This window comes from Xenopus laevis, chromosome 1L (assembly GCF_017654675.1).
Source record: "Xenopus laevis strain J_2021 chromosome 1L, Xenopus_laevis_v10.1, whole genome shotgun sequence".
Classification (NCBI taxonomy): Eukaryota; Metazoa; Chordata; class Amphibia; order Anura; family Pipidae; genus Xenopus; species Xenopus laevis.
Window position 1 is genome coordinate 166,656,960 of NC_054371.1, and position 12,396 is coordinate 166,669,355.

At 40.3% G+C, this 12,396-nt stretch overlaps 1 protein-coding gene across 2 annotated transcripts in view; it reads right to left on the reverse strand.

The window, feature by feature from the left end:
• cltcl1.L (clathrin heavy chain like 1 L homeolog) overlaps nucleotides 1-12,396 on the reverse strand; it is a 65,069-nt gene that overhangs the window by 24,491 nt on the left and 28,182 nt on the right. For both annotated transcript variants that reach the window (XM_018262033.2, XM_018262031.2), the window contains 6 exons: nucleotides 9,967-10,119; nucleotides 8,802-8,924; nucleotides 2,773-2,910; nucleotides 2,472-2,636; nucleotides 2,111-2,291; nucleotides 327-490 (listed from right to left, as the gene is read on the reverse strand). In XM_018262033.2, the coding sequence (XP_018117522.1) occupies nucleotides 327-490; nucleotides 2,111-2,291; nucleotides 2,472-2,636; nucleotides 2,773-2,910; nucleotides 8,802-8,924; nucleotides 9,967-10,119 (924 nt within the window). The remainder of the gene's footprint in view (nucleotides 1-326; nucleotides 491-2,110; nucleotides 2,292-2,471; nucleotides 2,637-2,772; nucleotides 2,911-8,801; nucleotides 8,925-9,966; nucleotides 10,120-12,396) is intronic.

Genomic DNA, 12,396 nt, shown 5'->3' on the forward strand with positions numbered 1-12,396 from the left:
TCATATGAATGCAATTCTACTCTGTGTTCTTCTGCTCCTTCATTCTTGCCTCTAATACAGGAACTTAAGTAGAAATCTAGCACAGAGGTATGGATTTTTAAAGGGTAAGGCTCTTAAAAATCAATGGTTCGGTTGCAATGTGGAGTGAGAACCCCCTGTCTGAAGCACCCATGAGAAGAGTCTGATATGCTGCACTTGCATAGCTTAGAACATTGGAGAAGCATGTGAATAATAAAACAATATTATAAGGGAAAAATGAAGCTTTATGGTTAAGGAATGAAAATGAATAAAAAAAATTTTATCTGTTGCCCAAAAAAATAACTGACCTTTAGAAAATTTTTGACAAGCTCTGGGTTGTAGCAGTTACTCTCCCTGCATATCCGTTCTACTTCTTTTATTTGCCCTGTTTTGCAGGCTGCCTGGATGTACTTAAAGTGGACATCAGGATCTTGGCTGAAATTGACAATCGATCCCAGAAAGTAGAAGAGACCTGAAAGAAGCACAAAAACCACAAGTAATCAGGAAGCAAGCTGCAATAATTTACTTTACAACAAAATCAAATAATAATGAACTGAATGGATACTTAACCCAGGGGATTAAATATGCAGAATAAAATGGAAAACCACAAAATTTAGATTCTATTAGTATTGTATCTCTGTAGATTGCAATTTTTCAAACTGCTTTGCTTATAAAATATTTGTATATCCATTCATTTGTTCAGTTCTTGAAAAAAATGACACAATCAGAGTGTAAGCTCTATGGGAAAGGGACCTCCATCCTTTTTTAAAACATATTACTTAATCTTTAATGTAACTTTACTTTGCATTTATTATTTTGTTCTATAAATTTATGGTTCTGCTGTACAAATACATTGATATTCTGATACTAGCTAGTATGAGTATTTTCTGTCTCCTAAAAATATATCTAGCTATAGTAATGGAATTCAGAAAAAGTATTTTCTGATAATCTGCAAAAAATGTAGGAAGCATTTGGCATTATTTATAATATTGTAACTACTGTACTCTGATTTTGAATTTATCCTTCATCTAGTAAGGAGTAAAGCAGAATAATTACTAGAATGCAGATAAATTAAGCTCTATACAATAACAATCCATATATAATGTTGCCAAGTAAAACAGTGGGACTGTTTCTAACAGAAGCTAAATTCAAAAGTAAAAATTTGATAAACCAAAGTGTTTTTACCACCTTTAAGGGTCTGGCCACACGGGCAGATTCGGGAAGATTAGTCGTCAGGTGACAAATCTCCTCTTCTTCACAGCGACTAATCTCCCCGATCTGCCTTCCGCCGGCTAAAGCGAAAATTGCCGAGGGGCAGGCACTCATTTTCCGAAGTCGACTGAAGTTTCCTCGTGAGGCAATTACTGGCGACTTGAAAAAAATTAAGCGCTCCGAGTGCCTGTCCCAGGTGATTTTCATTTTAGCCGGCGGAAGGCAGATCGGGAGATAGTCGCCATGAAGAAGAGGAAATTTGTCGCCTGGCAACTAATCTCCCCGTATGGGATTTTTAAAGGCATATTTATCAAAGGGTGAAAATTCCCCATTTGATAAATACACCTTTAAAAATCCCATAGAAATGACTGGAGAGAGGAGTTATTTCATTCTAGCGCACTGTTTGATCTCCAACTTTTAGTTCCAAAGCATTGCAAAACTTTTTAATCAAGTTTTATGTGTTTTTTTAATCTTATATTTTCTAGTGCCTTCAGATAACAAAAGGGGTCTGCTACTTTTGAGAGATGCCGTCAACATGCTTCCAACTAAGTTTCTCTGTCCCCGAAGTAGTGATGTGCGGGTTTCAGGAAAATATGACCCGCACCCACCTCCTCCCCTCAATTTATAGACTCACCCTACCTGTGATGTCACAAATGGGGTGGGGCAAGCACACACCTATAAAACAGGAAGCCGGCAGTGTAAGTTCGCCACCAGTCATCCAGTATTAAACTTCTGTCCCTGTCGCTCTCCCAGCCAAAGCCTAGCACACATTCCAATTCCATGCCATCATAAATAGAATATAAAAGAAGAACTACAGTTGTCTATTCAATAAGCAACAAGTGATATATAGATAAAGCAATGAAATAACGTAAAGAGGTACCTTCATAACTCTTGAATGACTCGAAAAGCTCAACCAATGACTCGGTCCCAAGTTGCTCATGGTACTTAGATGCCACTTGAACACAAAGTTGTAGATTCTGCCGAATGTTGGCAGACAGCATGGCTCGAATGCACTCAACAGAATCTTCCACCGACAAGGAGCCAAAAAAATTTACCAGCCACTAACAAAAGTATAATAAACATAAATCAAAGTTTTGGAGTACAAATCACATATCAAAAATAAGACTTTAAATCCACAGATATTTAGAAATACATCAACAAGAGTAATAGTTAAACAGATGTAGCTAAAGGCAAAGATAGCATACTAGTTAAGGACTGTAGTGATCCACTAATATACTTACTTCTGCATTTAGAAGGTGTGTGTGCACCACTGCCCGTTTGATGTCGTAAAGGTCTGTATAATGCTCTAGAGCTCTTTGAAGTAGTCCAGCTTTTTCACACAGCTGGGCAATGTGGGCCCGATCATAATGAGTAAACATCTGGTTCCCCAGGATTGCATCTGCTACCTAAAAGAACATTTAAAGCCTTTGTTTGGAACTGATAAACAACCCAACTACTTATTTATGTGTTGGCCTATTAACAGCCAAAAGATCAACTTTAATACTGAAGGTTAATTATGCAAAATAAATGTAGCTGCAGTACCTGTGGAGCATGGATCAAATTCATCTCTAGAAGCCGAGTCTGGAGGTGGCCTTCAGATGGCCTATTGTTTTTGAGAGCATCAAGCAGGAATGAAGTACACTGTTGGATCAGACTGTTCTCCATGAAAACATCCACAATCTAAGGACCAAGGATAGATGGTAAGAAAAGGGTGAAAACAAAACAAGATGCAACTGCATCTGTAATAATAGTCTTCCACTGTCATTACTTAATACAAACCATCCACTACAGTACAATTCAAAAAGGAATAAAGAAGAGGGCGTGGTCTGGCTGCTGATGTGAGCACACACTAGTACAGGAGCTCCGCCAGGACCCCCACTAATATCCTGATATTGAAGCGCCAAAATATACAGCACTGAGGCGGCTAACCTCACAAGCCATCCCTTACCCCAGAGGTAAATAATGGGGTACAGCAGGGCGCAAAAGAGAGCGTCGGAGGCCGCCTCTCGGCTAGAGAAGTATGCCGGGAAGATCCACAAGATGGCGGCAAGGCAGAAAAAGCCGTGAGCAGGCCCGACTCCCCCTGCGACCCGCCATGCGAACCCCAGCTACCCACTGTAGCCCAAGACTCCAAAGCTCCTCAAGAACAGGAGGAACCTACACTGCGAGATGTTATGGCTGAAATAAAATGTAATTCTCCTACCGCACACCTGTAGTTCACCAATCCTGCAGTTGGTGGTGCGTTCCTTCCGTTGACCCGGCCGGGTCCCTTAGCAACCAATGTGTATAAGAAACGGATCTGATGAAGGGTGGGTGTTCCCCCCCAAAACATTGATGTTTGGTGGCTGAATAAAAGGGGATATTCCCCGACTGCATTAATCAGTGTGTGTGCGGATCCGTTTCTTATACACAATGGCTGAAATAAAAGCTGCCAACTCCGCATGCACTGCATTACAATCCAAGACGGAGGAAATTAAGATAGACCTCTCGATTATCAAAGGGGACCTGCAAAGGTTGCGGGAGAGGACAACAGAAGTGGAGGCCCGGATAGCACCCTGGAAAACAACTGCCAAGACCTCTCAGAACAATACCGCACAATGCGCAAATTATTCACAGACTGCCAGCGCAAATCAAGAACCGGCTAATGAGAAACAACCTTCGATTCGTGGGGTTCCCTGAGCTCGCAGAGGGCAACGCTCCAGAATCGTTCCTAGAAGCCTGGCTAAGAGAGACTTTTGGCGCAGCCCATCTGTCAGACACCTTCGCCATAAAAGGAGCGCACAGGGTCCCCACGAGGCAGTCCCCTCCAGGAGCCCCACCTAGGCCGCTGATCGCCCGATTGCTGAACACCAAAGACCGGGACAAAGTGCTCACGCTGACGAGAACAAAAGGCTCACTACACCACCAAGCTCCCACATCTCAATATTCGCAGATTTCTCGATGGAAGTGCAACGGCAAAGAGCTGTTTTTCAAAGTGGCAAGAACAGACTACGGAAGGCTGGAATTACCTATGCAATGCTCTACCCTGCACACCTTCGGGTCCAAACGGGAGGATCATCGCATTTTTTCACATCCCTACAGGAGCGGAACGCCTGGCTGGATGACCTGATCAATAGCCTTCGCATCTATGGTTTCGTGAGTATTGGTTCGTGACTGCACCAACCACATCTTACACCCCTCAATAATCCCCTGTTCAGTTAAAGGGGCCACTGGAGGCCCTAAAGTTTAAGGCACAGTTCTAGCCAATAAGGAGCCACCAGTAGCCTTTAATCACAACGGCTTACTACAGTGGAATGACCCACCCCACATGTTGATTAACTCTCTTTTTGTTATGGGACAAATTCTGCCCCCTGTTGGGAAAATGGAGGAAGGGGAGGGGGGAAGGTTCAGGGACAGGGTTTACTTGTTTATGTTAATATATTATGCTTAAGAATGTATAATTGTACTGATAATCAAGACAATGGCAAATATATGGCACACTAACAACTTACTGGGAAAATGGCAGTATATCTAACTTGCTGGAATGTGAGGGGTCTCAACTGCCCAATTAAGCGCAGACTAGTCTTTGATTACTTAAAGAAACACTCCACAACCATAGGAGACTCACCTCACAGGTTCAAAAACCCTGTCGCTGAGGAGGCCGTGGGTCGGCTGGGCTTCCCATGCCACCTACTCCGTGCACTCCTGAGGTGTTTCCATTCTAATAGGAAAATCTGTGCCATTTCAGTTTAAAAACCTCAAAACTGACCCCAAGGGTAGATATATATTTCTGCACTGCTATTTTTTATGCATGTGAGGTATTGCTAGTCAATATATACATCCCACCACCATTTGAGCCAAAAGTGTTGCATATACTAGCGGACCAACTAACAAAATACCCGCACGCTCTTGTAGACATTGCTGGTGACTTCAACAAAGTACTATCCCCACAAATTGATAAAGCCTTGAGGCGCCAGGACAAGCCCCTGCCCAGCACCACTCAGCTGAATAGGCTCATGTCATCCCTGGCTCTCACAGACCCATGAAGCAAGCCAACCCTGACAACCGGCAGTATTCCTGCTTCACAACGTCCCACCTTGGTCTATATAGGATTGATATGGCTTTCATTAACCCCCCCCCCATGTTATCAGTGAAAAGAAGTGCCACCTACCTCCTAAGAGGTATATCAGATCATGCCACCTTGTAACTGCAGCTGAAATTCCCCTAAAAAACAACACGGCCCAGACCCTCCATAAACCCAGTCTGTCTTAATATACTTGACCGTATGTGGAGAGTCCAGACATTTTTCGTCCGACGGAGATCGGTGTGTGTATTGCCTATCATACGATTTTCAGAGCGAGACTGTCACTAGCTTTGTCGGACATAACTATCGTACGATTGCTGTCAGTGGCAGAACATTGGCTGATCTGTTCTTCAACTACTTTATTTGATCTGAATGGTAAGACTTTGATCTTAATGGTTAGTGGCAGGTCGGGAGATGGGAAAGTCCGATCGTACGTTGATTCGTACGATCGGATCTTTGCATCTGTGGCCAGCTTTACAAGCAGCATTTAACTCAAAAAGCACTGCGTAAGCAATATTTCTCCAAGATTAACAAATACGAGCACAGCGAAAACAGATGACTAGTGGGAGAGAGTGCAGGCCACACCACTGGTAGTTTCCATGTCCTTGAAACACAGCCTGCTTCAGCTATATCTAATACACAGGGCATACTACATGGTCCAGAGATTATATGGGATGAAAGTGCTCCAGTCCCCAATATACCCAAGATGTAACACAGTGGTAGCCACCCTAAAACACATGCTGTGGAGCTGTGTAAAACTTAAAGTGTACTGGAAGGGTATATGTGATCTAAAGCTGTCCCTGGGTGGAGTGACTGTAATGCCAGGTCATGCATCTGAATGTTAATCTGGACTACCATACGAAAGTCTTCATCACTAAGGCCCTGTTCCAAGCAGGAAGGGTGCTTACCCTGCACTGGAAGTATACTATCCCTCCTACTTTCCAGGAGTGGTACAGTGCAATGAAACATCTAGCATCTATAGAAAAAGCAATAATGGACAAAAAAAAGGGTGTCTGGACAAACACGCCCAAACCTGGCATTGTTGGACTGAACTCCACATGGATGAGGAGGAGGTGGATAACCACTAAATGTGAAGGGGAAAGGGTGGATTAAGGGATGCTAATTAGAAATGGTAACCAATTGATACCTGCTGCCTATCTGCTTTAACTTTTCAATACTGAATGTATATGTATTTGTGATATACCATACCATGCACGTTTATGTCATGTGTGTTAACCTTCAATAAAGAACACTCTTGAGAAAAAAAAAAAGGAATAAAGAAAGTTGAAGCACAGAACAAGTATGAGCTATGTAGATACAGGCAAACATATTTTGGTAGACTAAACAAACATCCATGCACTAAATGAACTTTTAAATACATTGTGTACCACAGATGACACATAATTGCTTTAAACACGATCCTGTAAACAAGAGAATTAATTACACCAAACTTTTCTAAATTAAGAACAGAATGAATAATCTTTAGAGGATACAGCTGCATACCAGGACTTCTCACATCTCTTACTACTGTTTTGAAATAGTTGAACACATTTGTTCTATTTATTTAATCATTAAGAATTAATAAAATGTACTGAGTAAATACAAATCTAGTTTTGCCACACACCCAATGGCTGTGGTAGCTTCCTAAATAATGGCAGACTTGGAAACTCACCTGTCATGAAGCAGGACAAGACACGACCGCGCAATTGTTTGTTTACTTTAAATTGGAAAGAGGTTTGCAGGGGTTCCTTCCTTTAGAGCGGTAAATAATTGGTGGAGAAGGAAGAGACAAACACAGGAACTCAACCCACCTATCACTGCAGACATGGGGAGAATTTTGGCCAGAAAACAATAAAGCTTTTTTTCTGGTCATAATCAGCACTTTCTTAGGCTTTTAGATAAGGAGTTGATTTTCAGGTCATTTTAATTGTTACTGTTGATCAACTAGCTTTTTTTCTTCCTAAAATTGCTATAAAAAACCAAGATGGCAAAGACTTTCAATTTCACCAATCAATGCAAGGAATAACAAAATTAATCAATATTAACACAACAGAAGGAATTACTGAATTTGTCAATAAAAGTTGCAGAGCAGCTAAAATATTAAACATCCCCTCCGCTCCAAATTCACCCTCCCCACTGATTTGCCCTACCTTGATAGTTAGTTGTGAGTGCAGATCAACTAACATAGGAAGGGAAAGAAGAGAGACATGAAGCTAGTCTAATAATGACCCCTTCAGAAAGTGGGCTAGTGTGCCAACACCACAGCAACACCATATGAAAGTCCATGGATACTGTAATGCCCTTTTTATTAAATGGGTTGTTCACCTTCAAATAACTAGTTGTTTACAGATAGATCACCAGAAATAATATGTTACCGTTTTTCTAATATTGAAGAGTAAAGTGTCATTTTTCACCTTCTGAAGCAGCTCTGGGGGGGGGGGGGGGGGGGGGGGTTGCAGACCCTGTAAACTGTTCTAAATCGATACATTTAGTTGATACATTTCTTATCTTTGTCCCTGCTGAGCAGAATCTCTGGGTTTCATTACAGGCAGCTGTTAGACTTGATACAATAGTTGCTAATACTCCAGAGAAGCTGCTGAGAAATGCATCAACTATGTTGAAAAAAAAATGTTGTAAAATTGTAACCGTTTAGAGTCTGCACCTGAATTACTGAGCTGTCACAGTGAAACACCAAAGACAGGGACATTAAACTTTAAACTTATATTTTGGAAAAACAGTAAAAAAAATTAATAATGAAAAGTAATTGAAAAAAGTCTTTATTTCTGGGGAACAATCTGAAAACAAAAAAAAGTGTTTGGAAGGTGAACAACCCCTTTAAGTTGTTGTTGCTAATAGTTAATAGTTAATTGGATTAGGCCACTGTAACAGTAATAAACCAAATCAACGTTTTCTGACATTGCATCCTTGTTTTTTCCTCAAAATGTCCTTGGTAGGGGCTTCTGCTTCCTAACCCTAGATCTTGCCTACATACAGATAGTAACTGAAGAAAACCAGCAGTACCAGTAACACATACAGTAGCTCACAATCTTGTTGATCCACAAACCTCATAATTAATTGTGTCACAAAACCAGTAAAAACTATGCAGACTGATTACTGCTGCAGTTCCCATAGGCCAGTTAGAACACAGCCAGAAGGATCTGCCTCGCTTCCAAATAAGTAGACCAGATGTCCTGAGTTCAGCACTATAGAAGTGCCTCAATAATGCTTTGTTTGCATAAAATCAATCATACTGTACAAAGAACAAAGAGTTTTAAATAGTTACATAATAGACAGACAATGTTCCCTCTTATTTTTTTGGGATGTGAACAGAAAATAAACCTTTGTGAGCAGTTTTAAAAACTATGTGGGCAGAGAAGCAGGTGAATCAAGTACAAAAATTATTTTCTTACAAAAAATTCTTTGTGCACACAGAGTGTTCCCTCTAAGCTGTCCAGTACAAATTACAGATAGTCATGGATAAGTAAAATATAAAGTGTTAACTTCTCACTTGGTTGATATTTGCCAGCGGCTCTTCATCCTGAACAAGCATCTGTGCAAATTGTAGTCCCTGGTCTGGACTTATTCGCATTACACTACGCAGAAGGAAAATCCAGTCTGGGGTGTACCCAACCTAGAATTAAAAAAAAAAAAAAAAATTGCAGAATTCTTAATAGCACTGCAGTGGATTCTAGAAAGATAGGTAAGTGTCCCCCAAGCCCAGAGTGGATGTTTTGATTCACACCACTAACCTAATAGTAATCCCGCCAGTAATCAGACAGGGATATATTTATATAAACAATTATAGCATTTCTGAAGCAAACACTAGTTTTACCAGCACACTGGTACATTATATAACAGTACATAATATTCATTACTGTAAAAGACTTTAATTGTTTGGTGTTACCTAGCCTTTAGTTGTCTTTAAATGTTCTCTGTGCAGTTCTCATTAATATGCCATGTCTGATATGTAACAGCAATAATAAACTCAGAGGAGACTGAGTAGGACAGGTTAGAAAATCCAAGGTACTAAAGGAATTATAACATTGTTCAAGCAGTGAATGAAAAGGCGAATTTCAAAAGGAGAAGGAAATGCATTTTTACTTGGGATGCCAAAAGTTAGGCACCCCCAAGTGATTGTATTTACTTACCTGACAACCTGGGCCAGTGCTCCTATCAGGAGAAAACTGCACCGGTCCGGAGATCTTTCCAGCGAGCACCACAGAGCGATTGGTTTCCTTCTTCTTCTGTCTTCATTTTCCCAGGGCAGACGCATGCGCAGTAGAACTAATTCGCTTGTTTTTCCGTTAAAGTTCGGCTTTTTGCTCTACTGCGTATGCGCACCCACGTGAAGAAAGAAGCAGGAAGAGGATCTCTCCTCAGGTAAGTAAAAGTAGTCACTTGGGGGTGCCTAACTTTTGGCACCAGCAAGTAAACATGCCTTTCCATCTCCTTTAACCAAAACCTATTAATTTCATCACACTGATAATACTTACAAAGTGAGAGCAGAGCATTGGTATATTTTTTTGTGAAAACATAATTCAATTAGTGATGGGCAAATGTAACCTGTTATGCTTCGTCAAAAATTCAATAAATGTCAAAATTTGCCGAAATGCGTCATTTATTTTCGTGGCGAAACTTGACGAAAAACTTCGCTCATCGCTAAATTTAATTACCTTTTTAGCATAAAGCACAATCTTCTGGAACTGCCCTGTTTCTGCAAAGCACTGTATCACTTTGCTTGGCACATTGGCACGCAGGTAAACACTTAGAGCAAGAGTTGGGTCTACTGCCTTCACCAAGTCTCCAAGCTCTTCAGAACACTCAAGCTGTACAAAAAAAAAACAAAAAAAAAAAACAGTAGGAAGCAGTGCATGAGAGTAACTTAAAGAAACCCAACTGGATTCAAAATACAACTTCATAAATGTATTAATGCATTAAAGGAGAAGGAAAACTACGGAGGCAATTTATTGCCAATAGATTAGCTGCAATAGTGCAAGCTAGAATGCTATATTTATTCTGTAGAATGTTTTACCATACCTGAGTAAAAAGCTCTAGAAACTCTGTTTGTTAGGATAGGAGCTGCAGTATTAACATGGTGTGACATCACTTCCTGCCTGAGTCTCTCCCTGCTCTGGACTCGGATTACAGCAGAGAAGGGTGGGGGGCGGGGAGAGGAGCAAACTGAGCATGCTCTTGCCCAGCGCAATGAGGTTTAAGCTGAAGGCAGGAAGTCTGATACAGAAGCCCACGTGTACACAATAGATGGAAAGAAATACAGTGTTTCTTTTGACAGGGGACTCAGAGCAGCACTAGTTTGGGGGTTTACTGGTATATTTAGATGGACCTTTTTGATAAGGCTTACTTAGTTTTAACCTTTCCTTCTCCTTTAAGATACCAAAAGTGACCATACAATGGCCAATGCTAACCAGTATTCAAACAATATTCAACAGTATTTAATGCCCTTGTGCATCGAAAGATGAAATTCTCCAACGTGTTCAACCATACACAACTAAATAGGATCACAGGATAATTATTGGAAACTGCCTTCCCATTCTGCCTACATATACAGATGATTTGGGAATGTTTTTGAAATTGACCAAACCTAGTTATGTATGGCCAGCTTACAGAAGAAAGATTTTTATTGCTTTATCAGTTGGCAAGAATTACAGTGCCGGCTTCTTCTTTTTTTTACTGGAAGCAGATGTTTTCAATTGGCTACTAAACTACACTATCAGACTGCTATTTGTGCTGCAAATATAAAAACTGATTAACTTTTTCCATGGAAGATCTCTGTTTACAATCAGCTCCACAACATAATTTTTTCTTTAAAAAATATCATCCCATCATTAAAAGTAAACTAGCGTTAAATGTGGAATTGATAAATCTAAACCAGAGTATAATAGTATAAAGCTGAAATTACGGTACAGAAACTTGATGACTTGCACACTGCATTTGTTCAGGTAGGAAGTGAAGTATTGTTTGGGCAGGAAGTAAGGAAAGAGGAAAAGGGATGCCGCTCCTCTTCAATTTAGAAAACGGTATTTATTCAAATTTTTTGAAGAAACAGGTAACTGTGATGGGTATATTAGGGGTTTCTGTGTTATGTGGGCCTCTTTATCAAATTTTGTTTGGAAGCTGGAGTTCCCCTTAAGATTTGATTGTTAAAATAGGACGCTGTAGGAAATGGAAATGCATTATTAGAGTGTTCTGGGTACTGGGTTTAATAAATCCAAAACATGTACTATTGTTGCCACCTATCAGTCAATCAATATTTCCATTTTTGGGATATTGTTTTTGTGTGACCTCTCTGATCTTACAATTTGGGGATACAGTCACAAAACAGACTTTTAGTGGCAAAATACACTTTTGGGGAAAGAGATATTAGGACATTAAAGGAACAGTTCAGTGTACGAACTAAAACTAGGTAAATAGATTGTATGTGCAAAATAATAAATGCTTCAAGTTAGTTAGCCAAAAATGTAATCTATAAAGGCTGAAGTTAATGGATGTCTAACTCAATAGCCAAAACCCAACTTCCTGCTTTTCAGATCTCCAACTCTGAGTTAGTCAGTGACTTGAAGGGGGCCACATAGGACATAACTGCTCAGTGAGTTTGCAATTGATCCTTAGCATGCAAGTCAGATTCAAAAGCAACAGTTATGACCCACGTGGTCCCCCTCAAGTCACTGATTGGTTACTGCCTGGTTACCAATCAGTGAAAACCAAGTGAGCTGCAAACCAGGAAGTAGTGTTCTGGCTATCCAGTCACTCCAGCCTTTATACATTACATTTTTGCCTAACTATATCAGAAACATTTATTTTGCACATACTATATATTTACCCAGTTTTTATTTTTACTCTGAACAATTCCTTTAAAAGGCACCAGAAGTAAGGAATCTCGTTTTCAGCAGCTTATTGGCATAAGTTAATTCATAGGTCGCTGAAATCACAGTTGATCTAAAAACTACAGTACTACTAATAACCTCTGGATAAACTAGAAGATAGGCAGGCTTACTTAGAAATCAAAGGTTGAACTTCATGGACGTGGGACTTTTTTTTTTAAACCTCATCTACCAAGTGTATAGAGATTGTCATTCATCCAG